Source organism: Gavia stellata, chromosome 1 (genome assembly GCF_030936135.1).
Source record: "Gavia stellata isolate bGavSte3 chromosome 1, bGavSte3.hap2, whole genome shotgun sequence".
Classification (NCBI taxonomy): Eukaryota; Metazoa; Chordata; class Aves; order Gaviiformes; family Gaviidae; genus Gavia; species Gavia stellata.
This window is the reverse complement of record NC_082594.1, coordinates 32,742,647-32,767,743: the sequence shown is the minus strand read 5'-3', so window position 1 is coordinate 32,767,743 and position 25,097 is coordinate 32,742,647. Positions and strand designations below refer to the sequence as shown.

The 25,097-nt window shown below is 41.6% G+C and overlaps 1 protein-coding gene across 1 annotated transcript; it reads right to left on the bottom strand.

Annotated features, from left to right (window-relative positions):
* Positions 1–25,097, bottom strand: NUFIP1 (nuclear FMR1 interacting protein 1). The gene is made up of 11 exons (XM_059826332.1): positions 24,988–25,097; positions 24,404–24,912; positions 24,049–24,137; positions 22,806–22,910; positions 22,100–22,162; positions 21,689–21,765; positions 14,159–14,251; positions 9,987–10,249; positions 5,771–5,899; positions 3,785–4,017; positions 1–469 (listed from the first exon to the last, which is right to left on the bottom strand). The coding sequence occupies exons 1-11, from the start codon at positions 25,095–25,097 to the stop codon at positions 125–127; spliced, it is 2,016 nt and encodes a 671-aa protein (XP_059682315.1). The 3' UTR covers positions 1–124.

The following is a 25,097-nucleotide window of genomic DNA, read 5'->3' as shown; positions in this document are numbered from 1 at the left end:
AAAGTGGTTTTAACAGCTTTCAGTATGTACTTTAATGATTATTTTGTTATACTGATGTCTTTCAAAAAGCACCAGTCAGGTAGAAAAGGTCAGCCTTTGCTTTACTGTCCACAACAGACATCATCTACAGTGCTTCTTCACACTGAATTGGCGGGGTTTCCCACATGTCCTCGTCTACCAAGTGAACCGTCTGTGAAGTCTGATCCATTGGTGCTTTCTCACCCTGGGCTATTAATAACGAATCTTCTTCTCCTCCTGCTAACTGAAGGTCAGAGCTACAAGAACAATTAGATTCATCAAGTTTGTCCATCAAAGACTCTGCTGTAGTTGTAGTTGTAGAGGACTGTTCAGTCTGTGTTTCAGCTTGTGGTTCTGTTTTAAAATGAAGTCCAAACACGTTATTTCGGATGAGGTATCGAACACACTGCAAAATCACATTCCTTTCGTGTCGGATGTCCTGGGCCAGTAACTGGAAAGAAAGAAGAGAAGATGATGCACGTTGCCCTCTATTGCCCTGTAGCTGATACAAGCCTAGCAAGATGTAGGGCTCTAATCAGTAATTTTGAACATCTCTGAATTTAAATAGTTGGCTCTCTCTCACACAAGTCCTGGACACTCAGAGCAGTAGACTGCCTTACCAGAGACAGCACAGGACAGCCACGTATTCCCACACTGGGTGCTTTCCCACTGACTGGGGCTTTGGCAGAGCCAGCAAGCGTGTTTGACAGCACTACCGCGCAGCTTGCTTGGCTGGGCGATCTAAGGGTTTGCTGTCACCTCCCTCACGCCAGCTCACGCTGATCAGACCCCTTACTACATCAGTTCAACTCACCAGCCAGGAGAAAATGAACCTGACGAGTAGCAGCAAGGTGGGATGTTCTGGATTTTTTATTATTTGTTTGGTTGGGTTTTTTTAGGGGCATGTGTGTCAAAAACTTAATGGGGTCAGCAAAAGGCCCAGCATAGCAGAGAAGCAGAAGTGAGACCAGGCATCGGGAGAAGAGGCAGCAGGGAGGGAGCTGCCCTTCTGGGCAGCAGCAGACTGCTAGAGCAGTGCAGGTTGGTGGTCAAACGCCACTTCTAGTGATAGAGGCTCATAGTGGCCACCATTCACTATGGTGAGTATACCACCGAAAAGGATCAAAAATATTCATGTGCCCAAAGTGCACATTTAAATGCTGCTCATTTAGCGCCATTAATGCACTAAGGCAGGTAGAACAAGCTGACAAATCTGATGGTACCTTTGGATTAAGCTGTCAGTCTCAGTTTGCTCAGGCCGTAGAGAACATCACTGAATATACCTGAATACAAAGAATTTCCCCCCCCAATTATCTGACTGTAGACCCAGATGGTGATGTTCTCATATCATGGACTATAATACTAGGCCATACATTCCAGTACGTCAGGATAGCAAGTCTGTTAGCACCTTTTACACTTTCCAGGTTATATCATATCTGTAATTTAATATCTCATGCAGTTTTTATTAGAAAACCCCTATGAGTAAAAGATACTTATAAATACAAGGAAAGGGCATGTTTCATCAGGTACCAGACTGTGGATTTAAATAGCAGTAACTGATTTAGGCTATAATCCACCAACTTAAGTCTAGTAGCTTAATCAAAGTGCTAGAGACCTCCCTCATCTCCTTTAACCTCACTGAAGTTCATTTTGGATTTTAAAAAAATCAGCCAGAAGGCTGAAGGACCTTTGGTCATTGTGAGTGTCAGCAAAACTAGTACTCTGAACAAACAAGAAGTTTAAAGCAAGTGGCTAAATCTGTAACTACCTGATCATTTGCAGGAGTCTGTATTACACATTGCAGGAGATCTAGCTAAATTTGGCTTGTAATGTCACAGAGAAGCTTTTTAGTTGTTGTTTTAAGTTTCAACAGCGGTTTAACCAGCTGCTTTAAAGTGTGCATATTTCTATTTAGACAAGTTACTAAAGAGGCGTTACAAGCAGCTGATACCTAAAATGGGCCTTTACAAACCTCCCATCTGAACTAAGAGATGCACATTAGGGCAGAGAAGGGACAGCATAGTGATGTTCTCTTTGACAGTCTGGGAGAAACCGCTCAATTCCCAAATGGCTAAATAAAGGCACAGATGGGATGCACCATCACCCTATCAAAGACTGTATCTTTGTATTATATCTTTTAATGCAAGGATGGGGATCAGTGGAGGGATGCTACACAAGCTTTTTATTTTGTTAGCATACAGAATGGCTAAACACACATTGCTGTTTGCATGGCTACAATAAACATGTTTTAGTAGTGCCCAAGCTCACTGCCGAATGAATGCCAAAAGGCATCTGCAGCTATTCTCCTACCTCCCCGTTTATTTTTTTTTAAAGCATCATTTCACTGATACAACACCCTTTTCTTAGCAATTCTACTTCCTCACTTTTTGGATAAATTCTCAGCAGTGACTCACTGTAAAATTTCAACCTTGCTGCCTCAAGGTTTTTATACAACGACCATTTCTGACAGCAGAAGCCTACCTGCAAATCTCAGGCACTCCTCTGTGATTCACAGATGCAGTATGCATCCTTTAACAATAGTTTTGAGCGACATTAAAAGGCAAAAAAACCCCCACCAAAATGCAATTTTAAAAATTAACTACACTGGCAAGCTACAATTCAGGCTTCTAATGTTCTGCCAGCTTCTCTCAGCGTGTGGGACTTCATCTGATTTTTTTCCAGAGTCCTCACTGCTTTGATCACCAACAACTTTGAAGAGCAAGAGATAAAGACAACTGCATGCTTAGGGAGCTACACAAAGGGCAAACACTTCCTTTCCAGTCACTAGGAGCTTTAGTTCTTGGCAGCAACGGTAGTATGTGCTAAAAGGACTATCAAGGGATTTCTCCCACATCTGCAGCTTGGGATGTGCCTTATCAGGTATCTCTTGCCTAAACATCCCATGCTGTTTCAGAGCCCTTATGTCAGCTGCACCCTGCTTTCTCTTGTGCTCTGCCCACAGCAACTTCTCCTTTGATGAGGCAGCTTTATGCTGGCTATTTGCAGAATCACAAGGCTAGTCTACCTATCTGGTACTGCTTTTGAGTACTAAATGCGATAAAAGCTTCAAAGTTTTGTTTGTACTAAAGAAAGCCACCAAGCTTCCAAATAGGATGTTCTCACTGTAACTGAGAACAAAATCATAACACCTTAGACTCGCCCCTACAAAACTCTTTTTACCCTTCCGAGACACCAACCTGCTCTTCAAGGTACCAGTGCTGTTGCTTCCTCAGATTGGCCTACACATGCCTACAGAGAAGAAACCCATGTATGTGCAGGTTGCAGCTCAACACCAGTGTACAGTCTGAGTCACCAACACCCTTAGCAAAAAGCTCTCTTTGACTGCATCTGAAAAAATTGTGTGCTCATTGATCAGGGCAAGGCAGCTGAACAGCAAAGCCATGAGCAAAGGGAGGAAGATCAGAATAAGGCTGATGGGATCGCACACAAACAAAACCTACTGGATACTACCACAGGGAGGGGAGAGGGAGGAATAAAGGTTTTGTCCTTTGTGCAGCTCATTTTAGGCACATGATTAAGTTGTCATCTCTTGCTCAAAGTCAGTCATTACCTGAATGCACACCAAGGTATTTCTATTTATCTATTTAAGCATCCACACTTTCTCTGAGTGAAATGCTCACTTCACTATTTTAAGACAGGACCTTTGCTAACAAACTGCTCTAACTTCCCACAAGGAAGAGGAAAACTGCTCACAAATAGTGCGACTCTTGTACAGGAGGTATTACTATAGCACTAAGACTGTTACCATTTCCAGCAGAGTTGGACGGCGCTTTGGAAGGAGAGGTAATGTTTTCTTGCCCCAGTTATCAGACCCTCTGGGGGGACGTGCATTTGAATTCGAGCTTCTTAATGTTGTGCCTACGTATTCTGGACGTTTTTGATTCGCGTTTCGACTCCAAGGAACACAAGTAGTTTGAGGCATATTTCTGAATGCAGCCTGGTTTTTCTCAACTTCTGTTGTAGTCTTGACAGGGATTTCTTAAAGAAAAAGAACACACTTTCATCTCAAACTTAAAAGCCTCTTTAACATGCTTATATCCCCATGCACTGGCAGTTCATTAGTACTATTCTTGCTCACATAACCTGACGTGAAGATGTTCAAGGTTTACTTGGAGGAAGGGAAGGTTTTGTTTGGTTTGGGGTTTCTTTTAAAATACAAAGAATAATCTCTAAACATTCACAGAAAGGAAAACAAGATATTTAAATTCTGTAATACAAAAAGAAAAATAGAAGTAGTAAGAGTTGAACAAGCTTTTCAAACCTCTGCTTTGTTATAACTTAGAAAGTACATTGCTTCTGCTTCACAATACAGCTTGCTGCAAATTTGGCTGCTGGGAAAATCATGATACAGCTAGGGCGGAGGGTGCCCAAGTTCAATTCCCTGCCTGCTAGATGCCCTCTGTAACTTTGGGCAGGCCATCTAGGGCAAGTAAGGCATAGTGACTATCTGCAAAAACAAGGAGCAGCAGCAGTTTTCTACCATACACTGATGCATACACTCAGAGAAGCACAAAATCTAAGTACCGCAGAGTTCAAGTCTTACTGCAACACCCAGAAGCCTTCTAAGGACATGGAAATTAGTTCACAGGGTGAGCATAACAGCTTTTTTCTGGCACTATTCAAACATGATTTGAAGCGAGACTGAAGACAGGCTGCTTTTTTTTTTTCCCCCCAACTAGGGGAAAAAAGGCTTAGGAAATTAAATGACGCACACCGTAACTGAAGACATTTTATGCCCCCCTCCTTCAACCCAGGACATGCTGCTTGAGAAAAGGCAAGCAAAGAGGGGGGAAAAAACCCACTCAAATCTTTAGAAAGCCTCAAACAGAGTTTCATGAAAATATGCTGTAGGGCTGGGGGGAGGGAAGACACTAGATACAGCACAGGCCAAATGGACAAGGCCATCCCCATGCACCGGCTGTCTGCACAAGTGCTGTGTTCTGTTCGGGTGCTTCTCCGAGACTGGGAGCTATCACCATACCAGGAACAACTAATGGCTCACCCAGTAACCCCGGTTAGTGCCCAAAACTGGGAGGAGGGAGGAATGGGCAAACAAAAGGAGCAGAATAATGGCGTATCCTTTTTAGTCCTCCCAGCCCGTCTTCATGAATGGCTTACGCCAGTACTAGCATGCACTGTCACTGAAAGCAAACTGGAAAGGATCTGTACACAGAACGCAAAAACATCCCTGTACATAACCTTTTACAAGCTTCTCTCTTTACTTATATAAGCCTAAAAATCAACAGGCACAAGACAGCTCTGAATTACTGGTAGACAGGCCAGAAATCAAAAGGCATGTCCGTAGCCAAGTGTTTTGGAGATACAGCCACTAAACTGGCATTACATTAACATCTTTGCTAAATATAAGCCACAGCTTACATGTTGTATTTCTTTCTGCAGCACCTTTGATTTCTCTTAGAAGTTTTTGCTCAAGACATTTTAAGTACTATGTAGGTTCTCTCTGGCACTGATAATCCGCAGCTTTCAGCAGTTGGGGATGCACTGTGAAGAGCTACCACTGGGCTACTGCACTCATAAACGCTGCATTTATAAATAAATAGGACCTGGACAATTGGATGGGAGATGGCAAAGGACCAAATACAGAAAAGGTGAAGCCCCCCCCACCCTTCCCAAAGAAGGGTCGTTTGTGATCAGATCTTATCACTGCTTGCAGTCCACACCAGCACAGTGATGTAGGGAGAAGAAAGGCAGAGGACACACCCCTACACACCTTCAGGCTCGCTGTCGGACCCACTGCCATAGTTGGCTGACAATGAACTCAGGGCGGAGGTGACCTGCTTGGGAACAACAGTCAATCCCAGCCTCCCATCTTCGGCGGCTGCTTCGTCCTTGTCGGATTCTGCAGGGAGAGAAAAGTCAAGAGTGGTTTTTCCCAATACTCCTGTGCGCCAACAGCCAGCCCTGCTGCTAAATCCCCATTCCACCACTACTCAAGACCGATGTTGAGCACCATTGCTCAACACCATGGACTAATAAAAAACCCCACACTTGCCTACCCTCTACAGACATTCAGTGACAAAGTCATCTCACCACTGGTTTACAGTCCTGCCAGCAAAGCTACAGAAGCAAATGGAAGTTTCCTGAACAAGAGCTTGGGCTTTCTGGTTCTTTCTTCACATACCAAACATAATTATAGGTTTTATTATCAAGTGTAGGTAAGAAGAGAGAGAGGATTTCATAACATGTTCTGAAGTCTTGCTGGATTTAGTCCTGTGGAGGCGGGGGGGTGGGGAGAAGGATTCAAAAGCCAGTTAGGAGGAAAAGGGGGGAAAAAAAAAAAAAAAAGGAGACTTAGGCTCATTCAGAGTGAGAATTTAAGAACAAAGAAATTTTTGGATAGTGAAAAATGTTCGTAAGGGACATTGAAAACCAAGGCTAGAAATTAGATGATCGGTTTTCAGCAGTACTTTACACCATTTGATACTTAAATCCCTGCAGAGCATTACGGACATGCACGAGTAAGCAAGGTATTAAAGTCTCAAACTGCCTGAAAAGAGAATGCTGGAAAGACAGGAGGCAAGCAGACCAAAAACGCTGACATTGAGGATACTAGGAAAACAGAGCCCTACCAGAAAAAGATTCCTAAAAATAAACATGCAAAATTGTCATGACTTTAGTTTGAAACAAATGATTCATATGCATTCAAATCTTGGAAAGACTCTCAGGTGAACAGTGCTAGAGTTAGCAGGAAAACTAGGAAATGCTTTTCAGTAATACACCTGCATACAAATTTCATATATACACAGACACACACACCCCCCACACTGTAGAAACATTTTGAGAAACTAGCAGCCTGTTGAGACTTCGGCAAAAAGACTGGTTGCAATCTTATTTTCACAAAGAAAAAGAGTTGTGCCCTCTCCCATCCCCTGTCTGTCTAAACCTGCCGCACAGTAAAGTTGCCTCACACTTCTTAAGAAGATTTTACTGAAATAAACACTTTTGAAATCTTCATTTTGTAATCACAAATGTTTCTCTATTGTCTTCCAATATATCATTAACAATTGGCAGTTTGAATCATTGGAGCTCGTGCCATTCGGTAAAACAACTTTTACATAAATGCACAGGTATTTATCTAAATTACTTACCTGCCTTTTTACTTTGAGCTCTTTTTGAGAAAGGTTCATTCTCACTGGTTTAGTAATCATGCCAATTTGCAAGTATATTGGAAGCTCATGCTAAACGCAGTGCATTTTTCTAATGGAGAATACATAACGTCTGCATATACTTAAGCAATTACAAAAACAGTATTTATTCCAAGTTATTTTGATTCATTGCTGCTTTTTTCCATCTCATCCAGAATGTTCAGTACATACTGGGGTTGGGTGCCTTTTTTTTTTTATTTTCTCTAAATTTTAAAGAATTATTTTAATTTGCTTTTTAGCACGTTAGGAACACAATCTCAAAGAGAAAAGGTATTCCAGTAAGTGTAAAACATGTTTGGAGGAAGCATTATGCACTACGGAATACAACTGACTGTTTCAGGTCAGTAGGTCCCTCAAAGTTTTACACCTGACAGGCTCATCATCTTACCTTGTTTCTGCTTATAAATCAAGAGGAAAATTCTGTTTTCTCATCTCCCATTCAATTTCTTAGCCTTGAAGGAACTAGCCACTAAACAGAACTTAAGTGAATGCATTATGCAAAAAATACATTCCCTCTAGAGTAAGGGCTGCTGCTGTTAGAAAAGTTTAAATACTCCAACAAAATGTACCTATACAGCAAAATCATGGACTTCAGTTGTATGTGTTTTTTTTAAATTCTACTTAGTGCTTGTTATTATTTGTTATGACTGTATTTCTCAATAGTATGAAAAACTGCAACTGACTTTAATAATGTGTAATAAGCAAGTACCACATTCCTCTTCTACCTATTATAACAGAAGTTACTAGCTATACTTTGGTATAATTAAACTTTTTATCATTACGTAAAACACGGATGCTGCAGGGAAATACAGTTATATTTGCGCATACTTAAGTTTCACAACATGCAGAGATTAGTGGAATTAACAAATTGCATAGGGATGCTGAGTTCTTGTTCCTACCAATTGAAGATTATGTTTTCAACAGGAAAAACTCAGCATCAGACATCTTTCCAGTGGATGCATTCTAGCCTTGTTGCTAAAAAATAGCTAGAGTATAAGTCAACTTACACGCCATATTCTAAGAGTACTGCATCACTGCTGACTATATTATAAATAGTTCTACCTGGAGAGTTTATATTGCTGCCAGCGTGTGGAAACAAGACATACTCACCAAAAACACTAAGCAGCAATACTTCAGAACACACGCACATATGGAGAGTATCAAGAGTAAATTAGATAATATAGCAAAAAACAATTAAAAGATAAATGCTGCCATTTTAAGTAATTCACTTAATTCACACAAGTAAATCCATTTGTTTTCACATTCTAAATACTGTTATTTCAAAACCACAAAGGGATATTTAATAGTCTTTAAAAAATAATTTGACTGTTGAAATACTTTATTCTTCTTCTGGCTTTATAAAGATTTTCTTATTTTACACGCTGGTTTAGCAACCTAAGCTGGTGCATGTCCTTTAGGCTATCGTACAGTATTTATGGCAGAACGTGTAATATTGCACACAAACTTTTTGGCAGCACTTACAAAACCCTGACTAGAAAGCAAAAGATTCAGCATCTAAACTTAAAACAACTCAGATGCTATTTCTTTTCCTCTCTTTCCTAAAGTTACTACAGCATCACTTCCCTATGGCTCAAACCACTTTCCCTTTGCTGCCTTTCCCAGCCAAGTGTTTTGGACAAAAAAGCATTCCTAATCAGAAGATTAAAGATTATTATGGCAAAGTACTGGTTAAAACAAAGATAGAACTGAGGTGCTCCATTAAGAGCCCAGAAACCCTCTTCAGTTTCTTAGCTAAATATTGATTTAAAGCAAGTAATGTATTTTAAAACATACAAAGCTAAGACAGTTAAGTACCCAGCATGGCTATTTTTCAAATCCAAGACACTCCTACATCCTGTCTCCCAACATCATCTCCTCTTCAGATTAAACATTTTTTGATGATGCAGAATAAAATCTAATGCTTCCTAATTCTCACAGAAAAATCAGAAAGACATGGAAGCAGTCTGTCAGATTTTCCCTGAGGGTTTATAATACACTTGCTTGCAAGCAAACTTATGTAGAAATGCTTAACGCTTGTAGTATCTTAAACATTCTTGTGTCAGCCTTTCCAAATCAAAATTTTTCTTCCTCTTCAATGACTTTGTATTTCAGCTTCTTTCCAAACCGTATCTCAGCCAAGTCTACTAATTTTAGCTCCTCCTACCAGCACATGCGGACGTGAATTCAGTCAGACATACACGTATCTCAAAGACTTCTAGACTAGTGAGATAGTTTCCTCCATAACAGGCCAAGCCTGTTAGGGCAGAAGCTCCCCAAAATGCAAGATTTACCCTACTTCTTTTAGATAAACTGCTAACCCATGTTTCACAATAATCACATTGGAAATTTTCTTAGAAGATCATGTCCTGAATCAGGATATCTCTCTATGGAAATTTCCATTTAAAAGGAAGTTCTAAGTGCAAGTTTTAGGCACAGGTATGTTGGATTACCTTCAAGCTTATGACCCTGTTGGTTCTACTGTAGCCACAATACAGCAATCCTGGGCTGCTTTTTGTTAGCAACAATGAGAAGATAAGTATGACAACAGGCTCCCCAGTATTATTCTCCAAGCATACTGTAAATCCTTGCATCAATCTTCTACTAAGAGAGAGTTATCCCATTTTAAACACATCTAGTTAGCCCTCTTTCAATCAATGACAGAGTTTACATGTTTTTTCTAAATCCCCAGCTCTCCCCAGAAGTTGCTAGTTACACAAAAGTTCAGTAACCTTTCCAGCAGTACTGTTTAAAATAAAAATTCTCCAAGTTCCTTCATCTTACCAATGTCACTGTTTGCCAGAAGGCCAAGAGGGTCCGTATCCTTCACGTATGGCTGAGCTGCCAAAGCACACTGTTTTTCATGCTCCTTCTCACACATGCTGTTTTCTGGTCCATTGGCTTCATTTTGAGTTTTATGTACATTATAATTGCCACTATTTTTCCTAAATTTCTTCCAGAAAGGGCGCCTTTGTCTTCTCCTCTGTCTTCCTTGCTGCCCAAACCTCTCTTCATTTTCTGGAGGTTTCCACATCCCCTTCATTTTGCTGGAGAATAGAAATCACAAAGCTCATACAAATGACAAGCTATGAAAATAAAATAAATTGACGTAACCAAATGCCTCAGGCCCACATTTAAGGTTTAGCAACAGAGCATGATGCCAGCGCTTACTCCAACTCAGCTAACATTTGGTGACAGACCAGACAGGTAGTCACAGCTCATCTCATTGGAAGGGCAATGTGACAAAGCTGATACCTAAATTAAGAGTTTGAAGTTCATGAGTTTTATCTTTTGACAAAGCAAAGGGTACAAGGGCTATGCAAGTTTCTTCATCTACAGTATGAGGACATAGTGTTTTCATTTCACATTACGAAGCTAACAAATATTCCCTTCGCTTAATCAATGAAGTCATTCAAAAACAGGGGGAACGTGAAATTAAAAGGGAATCATCTGCTATAAGCATACTTCCACTGCTGAAGTCTCCTTTTTCCAGTTATAGCTCAGAGAAGGATCTTGCTGCACTAAATCCATTCAGCCATCTGACACCATCAGTTGCAATAATAACTGCCTACTCCTGCCTCTAACTAATATGATGTTCATCTTTGTCACTCGGATGGAAAAGGAAGAAAAACTTCTATCAGGACAATGGATTTCGAAAAACCCAAAACAAGTCCTAAATTATGGAAAGAGCACAGCATGCCGGTTTCACTAATCTTCCAGGCTATCTTATAAACACAAAACATGTTTACAGGAAGGTACCTGGAGAGCCTAACAAACTCTTGTCAAAGTCTATAGATACAAGAACAGGTGTGACCCAGACAGAAAAGCAAATACAGAACTGGCAACATCAGCTTCCTGAAAATACTTATTTTCAAGCAACAGAAACTTAATTCAGCAAAACAAGACTGCAACTAATCATCAGCACATTACAACCACAAAAGACATACAAGATCTACCATCTTGAATGAGCCCCATAGTTCATTTTGCTCTGTACTCTCTCCCTCAGCATCACCTGCGGCATGGCAGAGGTCATGTCACCCTAGTCAACCATATAATACCACACTTGCGCAAGAGCTTCTTCCTGAAACTTCTCCCTGGGTCTTGAGTCTCTGCTAGCAGAGTCCCATAGGTGTATTTCTAACCTGGTACCTTGTCACTGATAGGCAGCCAGTGGAACATATGAGGAAAGAAAAAAGAGTAAAAACAAGGCAAAATGGTCACCTTTCTCCTCACCTACTTTTTAGCAGTGTACCACTTAGAGACCCTCTCTGCCTAGAGATGCTCCCAAGACACTGATGGTTTTGCATCTCATGATGTGTGAATGTCTGGCATCCCTCAAATCTTGCAGCAAGGTGTCAGTATTTTGTGAAAAAGGACTTCTTTTGGTTTGTCTTCATTCTGATGTCTAAAATGGTCATTTGGTACCCCCATCCTTCTTGAGTTACAAGAAACAGTGTATAACTGCATTCTATTCACCTCTTCCCACCTACGCATTTTTTCTAGACCTCCATCATTCAGCCCTTCCAAGCCACACACTTCTTTGCTTGTACAGAAACATTCCCACTACCAACATTCCTCTCTTCAATACCTTTCCAGCCTAATTAAGTCCTTCTTGAGAGGAGAACAGGGCCTACCACAGCATTCAAAATGGCTTTATATCACAACAAAATGCATTTCACTTCATTCTCCAGTCATTTCATGACAGTGTTTAGTACTGATTGCTCAGTCCTGATAGTGTCACCCACCACAGCGCTCCTGTGGCACAAGAGGCAAGCCACCACCTTCCTGTGCATCAGTAGCTCATCCATAAAAGGAGGCTAATATTAGCTCCCATAATTCAACTCCATCTAGACAGAGAACTGCATTTCTGAATTTGTACAACCATGCTCTAAATTCAGGATGTTGTTGTATAATCTAGAAGATACTAAGCAAATATAGGCTTAATTAGAGGCATTGCCCTTGATCAAGGGTTAAAAACAACATTCTGATTTCCCTAGGGCCTCCAACACCCAGAAAGAAACCCCAAGGTCACAAACACATCCTAACAAACGTCAGTCTGCCACCTGCCTTCCCCTTATGAAAGATGTACTCTTCACTTCCCGTTCAGAGGGGATAAAGAACCATGCGCTATTAATCAGCTGTTGCAAGACACCACACAGACTGCCAAAGTTGTCCTTCTGCATCTCTAATCTCACACGTAGGGATGCTGAGAATTAGCAGTTGTAAAACACTTCAGAGAACCACAAATGGAAAGCGTCATGGAAGTGTTAAGTATCTAATCCCTTCTAAATCTTACTTAGCTATTTGCTTTAATAGTACAGCTTGCAGAGAACAAGCTGTATTCTATTTTTGCCTCATGCATCAGCAAATTTGCCAGATAAGCACCAATTCCAGAATCTTTACTGTTGATACACAAAGCAGAAATGACAGCTTTTTGGACAGTTCATCAAGTCTACAGTGCTAGCATTTCAGGGAAGGGAGGGGAAAAAAAAGAATAGATTTCTAAAATCAACAAGAGTTAAAGGTCATGAAGTGAAATCAAACAGCAACCAACCTCTAGTTTTGAGGGCTTTGTCTTTCCCAAACAATTTTCCAGATATAAAGTTACTGACACATGCAATGGGTAAGTATGGAATTGCTGACGGACATTTAAGACTACATAATGCACCCAACTCACAGCCACAACAGTTACCAAATAAACCTGTAGACACCAAACAGCCAGTTACTGTGACAAGCAAAACTCATCTTTGCTCACAAGAACCTCCAAACATAATTCCGTATGTTCGCAGCTTTAGTCTCAATGCCTAGGTTTGGTTCTTTGGGTCCAAAGCACTTCTGCAACTTTATGTCTTTCGAAGGAAGTTTCTGCTTTAGTCTTTTATAAACCCTTCTTTCCAAAGTCACAAAAGGCTGGAGGGGGTGGATAAGCGCTGGGTCTTCTGAAGCACATGCTGCACCAAGGTAATTTGCACTATCACCATTTAACAAATCACACTAGCCTGGCATGAACCCTATTCTGCACTAGATCAACCACTTTACCATGCTGCAAGTTTTATTTTGTTTGGTGTCATTCCCTATTAAAAAAAAAAAAGCAGACAAGCTCTAGCTTCACTTCCATGCAGCAGCAAGTGGGATTTAGCAAGAGCCCCTTAGAAGTGGGTCTGCTCCTGCCTTCCAGCTCAGTTGTTTTCATTTAAACAAGTGATATTCTTGGGGGCATGGATCATCAAAACATATTTTAGAAGTCTTCCCACAGGCCCTAAAGTAGAGGTAATGAAGTTAGCTGGTTCCACATAACACTGACACTGTGGAGAAGAGAAAAAGAACAAAGATCATACTGGAAAGTTATTCACAATATAAGGGAGAGAACAGCTAAAAATGCAACAGGATTAAGTATTAGGCCCAGAACAAAGGTAGCAGATAAAGATGATGGAAGGTAGAAGAAAGAAGTAGCACTACTTAAGCTATGAAAATAAAGTTAAATATTCCTCCCCTCTTCACTCGATTATTGATTTATCATCTGAAAGGAGAGAGTAAGAAGCCAAATCCGCTCATAAAATCTCTCTTGGCCATTTTCAGGCATTAAAGGATTAGACTATGTGTATTCATTATGTCGCGTGACTTCCGTCCCCATTATTTCTTTTTCAGAGACCAAGGTTACGCTGATCTAACAAATGGCCACTAGAATGTGGTTTTCTCAAACAAGCCAGAGTGCAGAATTCAGCATGAACATCAGATTTCTAATACAATTATTGTTTAATTTAACTGAAGTGGACTATGAAGCACTGTAAACAAAGGAACATTACATCTGCAGTTTGTCAAATGACCTGTCCTCTATTAAAGGGCAGCTAGATCATGCGTACAGTAGAGGCAGTAAGTGCTGGGAGACCACAGTAAGAGAGCATACTTCTGAACTCATTAGGAGGAAAGTAACAAGCTTGTTTCAAAACGCTCACCCAAACTGTTGGGTAGTCAGCACTTCTCCCCTTTCTTCCTTCTGCATCTGCATCGTCTTCTTCCTTTCAATGTTTGCCAACGTAGGAAAATTTCTAGAAGAAAAAAAAAAAATTCACTGGCTCTTAAATGATTCATTGTACTTTGTCAATTCACCCTTTACCAAACCAGCATTATCTATAAATGTAATAGATTTTTAAAACGTTTCATGGAAGTTTAACACACTGTTTCCTTCTTAAAAAGGCAAGAAACCTGAGTGCATTTATGCTTACATACTCAGATATAAAACCAAAACCTAACAAATTGGCATTAGATTTACCAAACCATCAAATAAGCTACAGACAAACAGTTCAGTCATGCTTATGGACCCTCTGCCCATCCCTACACATAACAGCACGATTTAGTCCTGCAATTTCATTTTTATGGTGCTTCATTTGGAGTATTTGAAGGATCTTAAAAGGTACAACATGCCTTTAGCAAACCAGCTGGCTAGTTCTTTTAATATCAAAAAAAAAAAAGTTGAAGAACAGCTTCTGAGTGCACAAGATTCATTTAATGTGATATTTAAAGCACACAAGTTTCCTCTCGAGCAATATTCAGTATTGTATTTGCACACTGACCTCTACTTCACCAAAATTACTGTCCCTTTTTTCTTCCAGCTTCCAAGAAAGATTGCTAAGTCATGCAGATCAAAACAAATCTACTGTTATAATCACCTCGCAAACCATCCCTCTCTTCCATTCTCCTCCTCCCTCGCCATCCCTCCCTGCAGACGAACGCCACGCTGGTTCTAACATGCAAGGTCTGCTGCAAATTACTGTCAGAGCCCAAAAATGGCTACGCCAGTTGCTCTATAAACATTAGTTAGCTAAACCCCAGTGCTTTGAGATAAACGTGGTAAATGGAAAACACATGTGCACCCCCACCAGCTTCTGGACAGAAATGTGAAGTATAAATATTTGATAAGTCTATTAGAATCAAGTAACAAGAAACTTAAAACAGCTACTCACTATATATAGCTATCAAAAAGGACACATATCTTTCTTTAAATATTTAATCTTATCACATGCATCTTCGCCATTTTACAACATGAATGTTAAGCATCACACGGATGCAAGACAGCTTCAACCACATACCAAGGGAAAAAGATGAGAAGCATTTCCTAAGAGACACACCTAAACACGTCACAGAACTTGTCTCCTTTAAGAGGATTTGAACACAAGCTGTCAACGTCTATTTTCGCTGGATTTATCCCAGAAATCCGCCATATAGCTCAAGCAAGCATAAGGATGTGATGTTTTATCTCCACTCTTCCATGTTAGCTACAGTTGTTCGTCCATGTTATAACACTTCCAGTACACAGCAAGCATGCAGTGAATTATTTAATCTCAAGAGCTTCACACTGACAAAGACCCCTGCGTTGGCACCTCTCCACAGTTTTAGGATAAGGTGCTTTCCTTCAGATGAGTAAGGCTCACAGGAGGGGAGAGAGCTGTAAAATAAACAGTAATGCTCAGAAGAGCCCCAAGCATGTCTTAGCAATTTATTTTTTTTTCTTTTAGAAGACATAAGGGAAGACCCTTAATCCTGGAGCAAAGGAGTCTTCAAAGTGCTCCTGTAGTTATGCTGATTAAGGACATATTCAGACACGCTCTCACAACATGATTTGAGACGTGACTGCCTCCCACACTTTCATTCCTATGAGTTACCACTCCCTTCACCGAGCCACCATAATGGACTCCACGAATGCTTTCAGATCGATTCAGTGCCAAGACAGACAGATTTCTCCTAAACCACCCTTCCAGTTGACACAGGCAGTAACTAACAGCTAAAGAGAGCTCAAGTCTTAAGTCCGAGTATGCCTGCAAAAGCACATCCGAAGGCACCTGTATGACGGGGTTTATTGTTTCCAGCTCTCCTCAAATGTTAAATAGCATTTTACTCACTGCCTTTACCTTGTCCAGAGTACGTACCTATTTTAACAGCACATACGCAGAGAGTGTTTCATTTCATTCACAATGAGCAAATGAGCATCTGCTAGTTTATTCTTTTAAGGACTTCATAGGCAGTAAGCTGTAGACATTCAAGTCCACAGGTCACCAGCTTCTGTACGGGGTAGACTGGCCTCACTCCTCCCCAGGTGCTCTGCTGTGCGACGATGAGGCTGAGCTAAGCCCACCAGTGGGTCCTAGTGGGACCAGGCCAAGTCAACCCCAGTATTCCCTGCAAGGAGCAAGTGGACTGAAGATGCGTGGACCAAAGTTACCCACCCACCCCAATGTTCCAGCCCCAGTGCAAGTCCACAACTCATCAGGTACCACAGTCCCAGCACAAAGAGGTCTGTGCACCTCCTAACACCAGCTAGACCTACCTATGGAGGCAGCAAAATTCAGCTGGATCCTAAGTGGAGGCGGATGCCTACAATGGAAACATTATGGTCTTGAGGTACAACTTTATGGCAGACTTTGCAAACTTCACTATATAAGGACAGACACAAAGTACTCAAGAGAGGTAGAAAAATGAAAACGAGATGAATTTCACTTTTTTTTTTTTAATACAGAGAATTCTTACTCAGGAAGGTTAAATTTAGGAAGACTGCTCCTGAACAGAGCTGTGATGATGCAGAAGGAAGAGCCTATACTGAATCTTTCCACATAAAAGGCCATGTGTTAAAATCCAATGAGCTGACTTGGGTTTGAATCCTTCTCAGAAGGCATGCCCTCCTCCCCCAATAAAACAAGGTTCTTAAGATGTTACCTACAAACACCACTGAAGCAGAAGCAGCCCAGCACCTAGGTCCTGTAAACAACTTGTCAGAGCTTGACTACAGACAGCTTCATCAGTCACCACAAAGGCTTTACAAACCTAAGCAGTTTCTTGTGAAAGAGGGAGTTAAACCAGGACGTGATGGTCTGGCACAGTAGATTTCATGAAGGAGGCAGCAGCACCTGAGAAGGCAGCCCCATTTCATAGCAGCTGCAGTTTCCAACCAAAGACACTTCTATAATCCAAACTGGAAGTTTTTCAGCATAAAATGTCAGGCTAACACCAGAAAACTGGTTTTCAGGCTAAGATGAGTATATTACATATACACCAACAAAATGACATGCAGGTAAAGGATACTCTAGGCTTCCAGAGACAGGGAATGGTGACATTGAGCATAATCACGAACATGTGTGCCTTAGTGAGTAGATGGGTTTTTTTCAATGGGCGCACTAGCTGAAGTCATACATGTTTTATAGGCCACTGTACTCTATCTTGCTCACATAAACATCAGAGTAAACTAGCTCTTAGCAAGCAGTGGAAAAACAGAGCTTTGCCAATGTCTAACAGAAGAGACCTGTTTCTACAGCAGTTTACACAATTAATTTCTGAGTCCAGAGCTATACAAGTTTATCATCTTTATAGGAACAGCACTGTGATCAAATCGCCTCAATAATTTCTTGAGCTGGTCTTGAATGCGTACACACAACCAACAGCAAAGGGGACATGGATAGCCCAAAGGGAACAAAGCTGACCCAACAGAGAGCTGATAAAAATCTTGGTTTAAGACTCCAGGCATTTTATCAAGCATATTCTCTAGGGTGATTTTACCATATGTTAGCTGAGGCAGTTTTATTGCTAATCCATCCCTGCAGTTCAGAGTAAACTTTATTGTATCTGTGTTTACCTTGATCTACCAACACATTTCTTCCACTTTGCTTCATCTTCTCTACTTTTACCAGGTGCTAATAAATTATTTTCCTTATTACATACTTAACTACTATGAATGCAAACACCAGGGAGGATTCCAAGCTACTGTAGGATTATCAACTAGAGAACCACAAATTAATTAAAAGTGGTGTGGTTGACAGTACTAGTCTTCATTCATTAAGTATATGCTCAGCCTATGAGATGTATTGCAAGGAAATACAGCAGTCAATTCCTAACTGAACCAAAAAACCCAACAGATTAAAGAAGGAGGGGGAGAATTTACAAGGGAGAATCACAAAATCAAGAAAATCCTCCAATATTATATTAGGACCTAGGAAAAAGTAAGTTTAACAATTCACTTTAACACCAGAGCAGCCTTGCCACAGTCTTTCTAATAACCTTTGCTCAAGAAGAGTTGGTTAGCAACACATGGCCTAGCAGGACCCAGATCTCACTTGGGAAGAAGGGAAGACAGCAATACCTCATTCTGACACATTAAGAAAATGCACTATAGATAACTCCCTTTAAACTTGTGTTTAAGAAAAAAAAAATGCTGAAAACAGCACATTTCTCAACACTTAGAAGGGACAGTACAAATCAAAACAACAAAAGTAATTGCAATCACCAAAGTTGATGTCAGACTTCACAACCATCTGTATGCAAAACATAGCGAAACCCTGAGGTCTTGCTACACTTCATGACTATCACTGTCCACTTAACTTCGGATTGCCTGGCTCAGCAGGTTCAGCAGCCACAAACCATTAAAGACTCCTTTAGTTAAGCAGAGACACGAAGGCTGCAGCAACGAACAGGGCATTGTACAGAATCTGAGACAGGAAAACAGCATTCTGACCCAGCATAGTTCATCCAGAGATACTCATTCTTTACCGGCTCTCTCCCCCTTCTCTTCCCTCTATGTGAGTAGAGCTGCACTTCAAACACAGGCTCTTTCTAATAGATTTTAGCAGGATACACAATTGAGCAACACAGCAGCTAATCAAGAAGAAAAATCCCAACTCTGTAAGTAATTATTTATAACAGCTGAAAGAACAAGCAACACAGGAATGTTAGGGATGCAGCATGGAAACACACATGTTAAATCACTGCAACCTAATTAGAAACAAACTACTAATGACCTAAAAAGATTCATTCTTAGCTCTGACTGGAGCTTCTAGAAAGAAAAAGGCTTTTTCCTGTCACCATATGCCAGAACTGCCTAATAGCTCAGACTCCCTCTGGTGTCCTTTTCTTCTGTACAATGCAATGTTTACTGTGAGTCAACAACAGACCTTCAGTACTAAACTGATGCTTTGCTGGAGACCCAATTAATGCTTCACAAAAGTTTCAGCTGTGTTTCTCTTTTTTTCCTTTTTTTTTTTTTAATTAAAAAAAGGATGTTAGTACAGCTTCCTTGTTGTACAAAAAGTAACAAAAGCCACACAGGTAGTCATTTTACACCCATCCATTGTAGCTGAACAAGATGCCCACACAAGGACTGAAGTACCAAAATAAGCTACAGCAGTACTCCATCTAGTGGCCTTGGCTTAGAAGGTCCTAATCTCATACGGCCTTTTTTGGTTGGTGGTCATGACCACAAGACTTTCTTCCCATTTATTTTACTGTGCCATAGTGAATAAAGGCTTTGAGCAATGTTGTACCACAGCCAAATTATATTCATCTGTAAAAACCCAACAGTATGTGCCATGAGATTCTGTAGAAACTCAACAAAAACTTTCTTGGGCAGAGTGTTATCCTTACAATCAACTGTAGATAAACGTTGCTTTGACTCACAGCACCCACTCCCAAAGCAAAGAGTACGTAAACACAACTGCACATTCAATTCCTGCTTCCCTAATGTTCTAGTATACAGTAGAGCATGTGCTGACATACATACCTTAAAAATTATTTGAACACTTCAACCTTAGCATCAGCCACTACACAGGAACTCTCCCAAACACACCCCAAAACGGAAAAGTGTATGCAAAGTTGCAAATTAATAGCAAAGACTCTGCACACAAGTATTGATATCTTTCCTTGGAGCTACTGTTAGAGAATAAAGTGTGGGCCACAAGACAGAAAAATCTAAGGACGTTCTGGGTTTTGCTAACTCTATTACTTACAATAAATACAAAGTGTCTGAACAAAGACTTAGTAGTAAGTATCACTATTGGGGAAAAAAAAAAAACCACCAGCAATATGTAGAGTGAAAGCAAGTAAAAAACCAAACCCTCAAGTATCTTTTGAATAAAATGAAAACTTGGAACCAAAACTAACCTAACACCAAACTTATACTTGCACAGATCACAAGCAATTTTTGTCTGATTAACTATGGCATTTTAAACACGGGACAACAGGAATTTTTGGTTAAAAAAAGCCAAAACCACCCCCCTCCCCCCCTCAAAGAGGTTTTAAAAAAAACCAACCCCCCCAAAAAAAACCAAAAAACCTAACAACAACAGAAAAAACAACAAACCCCCCCCACACCAGGACCTACATATTATCTTCATTTGTAAAAAATGAACAGCAGGTGCAACAGTTGACTGCTATGATGTGCTGACATAGTGAAAGACTTCCTTTTGCAGTTCTAGAATTTGCAGAAAAAGCTGAAACCATGTCCAAAGGAATGTTAAACTTGCAGGGGTTCGCTCCTTCCCATTACACGTGGAGAAATTCTGCTTCTCCATACAGAAAAAAGTGATGGGAAGCAATAAAAAAAAATCTCCTACCATACATGCCACTCATTTTTCCTTTTTTACAAAGCCATTGTGTAAAAACTTATTAAGGGAAGTCAGATTCAAAACAAGAATGCATTAGCATTGCTTTCTGACGTAAATGCAAGCTGGATTCATCAGTAAGACTGCATCAGACAACTGGGTTTATTTTCATTTAAAAAAAAAAACAGGCGACTAGTACACTGCCCAAGCTTATCACCACTGATCTTGATATTAAATTTGTACCACTTCCCAATCTGCATATAGGACTCTTGCTCATAGAAACAAAACCTGTGTAGTGATCATTTGTAAGACTATGTTCCAAGTTTGGAACAGAAGTGAGGAAAGCCTACAGCATATTTCACCTGCTGGAAAAGGGTAGCTTTTAATCTGTTTCAACTTAGGGGGAGAAAAAAAAAAAAAACAAACGTCAGTGGGATAAGATCTATAGAAGACCAGTGTGAATTTTTAAACATTTCAATCTGGGTAAATGGAATAAAGTTGTACCACCTAACATCACAGAATGATAAATACTGCTTACCTGTGAACTTTACCTTGTACCCTAGGTACAAAGAAAGTTGGGACTACCTGAGACAGGATCATTCATGGATCCTGTTCTATTTCGGGAGAAAAGTGTCAAGCAATGCAGAAAGTTCTTACAAATTAGGAGAACCCCCCTGTTGGGGTCTAGTGGGACAACTTAAGCTGTGCAAATTTGCACAAAGCAGTATGTATTACAATCACAGTCAGTACAGTAATTCCAGACTTCTTAGCTATTAAAAAACCACCAAGCAAACACACACACATTTCTGACGTAAAATGTCTCAGTGATCAGGCTAAAAAGAATGAGTCATTCACCTAACCTGGGGTACCAAATCAAACGTCTAGGAAAGCTACCTCCTTCTCACTTGATACCTTGCCTTCTATTATAATCATCCAAATAACTATAATCTCTGCAGCTCGCACCCTCCTGGCTCGGGCATTCTGACACAGACCACTACCGCAGTTTTGTGGAGTCAAAGGAACAGCAGCAGCAAGCACATGCTGCTACTGCCTCTCAGCTGTCATCTGATGATCACACAGGGAAAAAACAGTAAAACAAATTCATAGGTCACAAGTCTTACTTACTTTTTTCTTTCTTCTCTCCATCTAGCGATCTCTTCTGGACTATCTAATTTTATTCTTTTAGCACCAGGTGCATGTGCCTAAGGAAAAAGTATTTCATAGGTGTTTAAAACGGGAAGTAAAAATACCGCAAGAAAAAGAAAAAGCATCATTCTGCCAACTATAGTAGTATCACACTGTTTTCACCTCCAAAAGTGGTGAGACTGCACACAGCGATTACAAAATTAATCCATAAAAAAACCCCAAACATAGTATTCAACATATTTTCATCCACAGTATTGTCTTACAACAGATTCTACTCAGAAGTGATATGTTTTCCTTCCAGAAGAATGAAAGCAAGCCTCTGAAGAATGAGAAAAGGGACTACTGTGAAGATTGCATAGACTTATATTTTAGGCCCAGGGGGATACCTACGTTCTTCCAGTGTATCTGAACTATCTTCTCATGTGCGCTGAAATTGCAGCCTTCTTCTGTGCACTGCAAGATAAAGGGGTGAACTTAAGACACACCAAGTTATGCAAACAAATTATAAACAAGCATTCAAGTACACTTCAAACAAACTCAGTGCCAGATGCCTGTACAGTTAGTTATACAGAACTTTTAAGCCACCCAGTTTCAAAACATGATTGTAAAAACAGTAAGAAGGGATAACGTACTTCTAAATTTCATCTGATTTTAGAATAACCAGTGAAGCCAATGTACCTATCAATTTGAGATAATGGAAAGTTAACCTAAGAGAAAGATTTGCAAGACTCTCCAATTTCAAATTTTGGTACTTCTTTGCAATAAAAGAGTGGATTTTTTAAATAAGTTTTTCACATAAAGCCTTTTCACATGAGAATTTTTACATGCTATACTGATGTCAATGAATTAGTTTCTGCCACTGGGGTGACTTAGCAATACTTCACAAGAAAGACATTAAAATGGCTTCAGCAATAAACCAAAAATACAACTGAGAGCTCCCCTAAACACAGCATTCAGAAAAAGTCCCCTACTAACTAAGATATCCCTCTGGAATATCTTTGCTAAGCCTTCCATTCAAAGAGCGACTACAGCTAATCACTTATCATGCACAAAGTGAAAAATCAAAGTGTAAATACAACAAGCTAAACTCATCAACCTGTTTATGTTGTGAAATATGTTCATCATACTTCTCCTGGTTTTTATAGCCACGGTCACAGGTATCACAATAATGAGAGAAAACTGGCTCTTTTTTCTTTTTGGTCTGGGGAAAAAAAAAAAGATAAAATCATCTCAAGATTGAAGTTACAAGATTACAAGGTATTCCTATTTTTAAATAGGTGTGAAACACTTTCATGAATATTTTTGTTAATAAAGCCACCATTTCAAAGATAAGCTAACATAACATAAAAGTGAAGTTCAAATCACTCATCCTCCAAACAAACCGCCCTGCACTCAGCTCTTCACCACCAGCTTTCCATAAATTACCCCTGCTGCAAACATACCAGGCTGGCACAGATTTATCCAGGGCTGGGAGGAGAGCTAGGCTACAACCCTGAGTCTCTTCCCCATCAAGTCAGACCACACCTGTTCTCACATGACATGTAAGAGCTCAGAGGGCAGCAGAGATCCTTCCTTCTCCCATTAAGGACATCAGCATGATCTGGCTGTCTGGCCCTGATAATAGAGCGCTAATGTAATTTAGGCACTTGGGCATCACCATGGTAAGGGCTTTTCCAAAGTAAACCTGTGTTAGAATTTGGTTGAAACGTATCTTTCTTTAAACGGGGTCAAGATTTGCAGACTGATTGTTATACATTTGCTCTCTTGTAAGGGCAGGCATGTTAGACAAGAGTATGGGGTCTCTGTAGTACCACAGGGCAAGTTTCATACAACTGTCACCGACACAAAATCACAGAATGACTGGGTTGGAAGGGACCTTCAAAGATCATCTAGTCCGATCTCTCTGTCATGAGCAAGGACAACTTGCACTAGACCAGGTTGCTCAAAGCCCTGTCCAACCTGACCTTGAACACTTCCAATGATGGGGCATCCAGAACTTCATTGGGCAACCTGTGCCAGTGTCTCACCACCTTCATCGTAATAATTTCTTCCTTACATTCAATGTAAACCTACCCTCTTTCAATGACTTAAAACTGTTGCCCCTTGTCCTAACACTACAGGCCCTAATAAAAAGTCTGTCCCCATCTTTCTCTTTAAGTATTGCAAGACTGCAATAAGGTCTCCGTGGAGCCTTCTTTTTTCCAGGCTGAACAATCCCAACTCTCTCAGCCTTTCTTCATAGGAGACATGTTCCAGCCCTCTGACCATTTTTGTGGCCCTCGTCTGGACCGGCTCCAACAGGTCCATGTCTTTCTTGCGCTGGGGACTCCAGTCCATACCTTTGGCTTGTTATTTTCTTCTGGAAAACGTTTACTAAACCCAGGCGCTTGCTCGCCTTGCCACTTCTGGGAGAAATTGCCATTTCCACCTTCAAAAAATAAAAAAGGAGAGCCAGTTATACATACAGCTGGTAAAACACACCCCCTGCTACCTTGGTGGGTCCGCTGTGGCAGGGAAGGGCCTGGGGCAGAAACAAGCCAGGGCTGCACGACCAGCACAGACAGCAGGGCACATGCCTGGAGGGAGGGGGAGTCCTCAACCCCCCAACGGTTAGGGACAACTCCAGGGTCCCCACTGGTGAGGGATGGGAAGGAGTCCACGGGCCCGAGAGACGACCTCCCCCGTGCCCCTCACCAGCGTGCGGGCCCTGTGGTCGCTCTCCGTAGGCCGGGGGGTACCATGCGGCGGGTGGCGTGCAGCTGTCAGGCGGCAGGTAGCTCTTGGCGGGCGGGTAGCTGTCGGAGGGCAGCGGGTAACTCTCGGCAGGCGGGTAGCTGTCGGGCTGCGAGTAGTTCTCGGCGGGCGGGTAGCTCTCAGCAGGCTGAGAGCAGCTGTCGGCGGGCGGGTGGCTGTCAGGCTGCGGGTAGCTGTCGGCGGGCTGAGAATAGCTCTTTGCAGGCGGGTAGCTGTCGGGCGGCGGGTAGCGCCCAGGCGGCGGGTAGGGCCCGGGGGGAGCCCAGAAGCTAGGCTCCCAGGGGGGCGGCGGGCAGAAAAAGGGTGGGGGGAGCCCGGGCGGAGGGAGCCCCGGCGGGGGTGGCGGGTACCAGGCGAAGGGATTCATTTCAGGCCCGAAGCGGCCGCCCGGGTGCAGCCCCTGCTCCGCGGTGTGCTTCCAGCACCACGTGGGGCCACACCGGTGGCCGCTGCAAAATACGTCACTTCCGGGGCTTAGCCACTCGCCCAGGGGTCAAACCCTCCTCACTAGTGCTGGCGATTACGTCATCCAACAGCGCCGGAAGTGCGGCGGCGGGGAGCGGGGAAGCGGAGTGGGGCGGGGGAGAGGGGCTGGCCTGCGCCCCCGAGCCGAGCGCGGCGTCCTGGCGCGCAT

Bases quoted from the DNA above. Each gene is read 5' to 3' on its own strand.
- NUFIP1 (XM_059826332.1), bottom strand. From the start codon at position 25,097: ATGCGCGCCAGGACGCCGCGCTCGGCTCGGGGGCGCAGGCCAGCCCCT. The intron at 24,913-24,987 runs GTAATCGCCAGC...CGTATTTTGCAG, and splicing joins TTCCGGCGCTGTTGGATGAC to CGGCCACCGGTGTGGCCCCA. The intron at 22,911-24,048 runs GTATGGACTGGA...TTTTTTCCCCAG, and splicing joins AAGAAAATAACAAGCCAAAG to ACCAAAAAGAAAAAAGAGCC.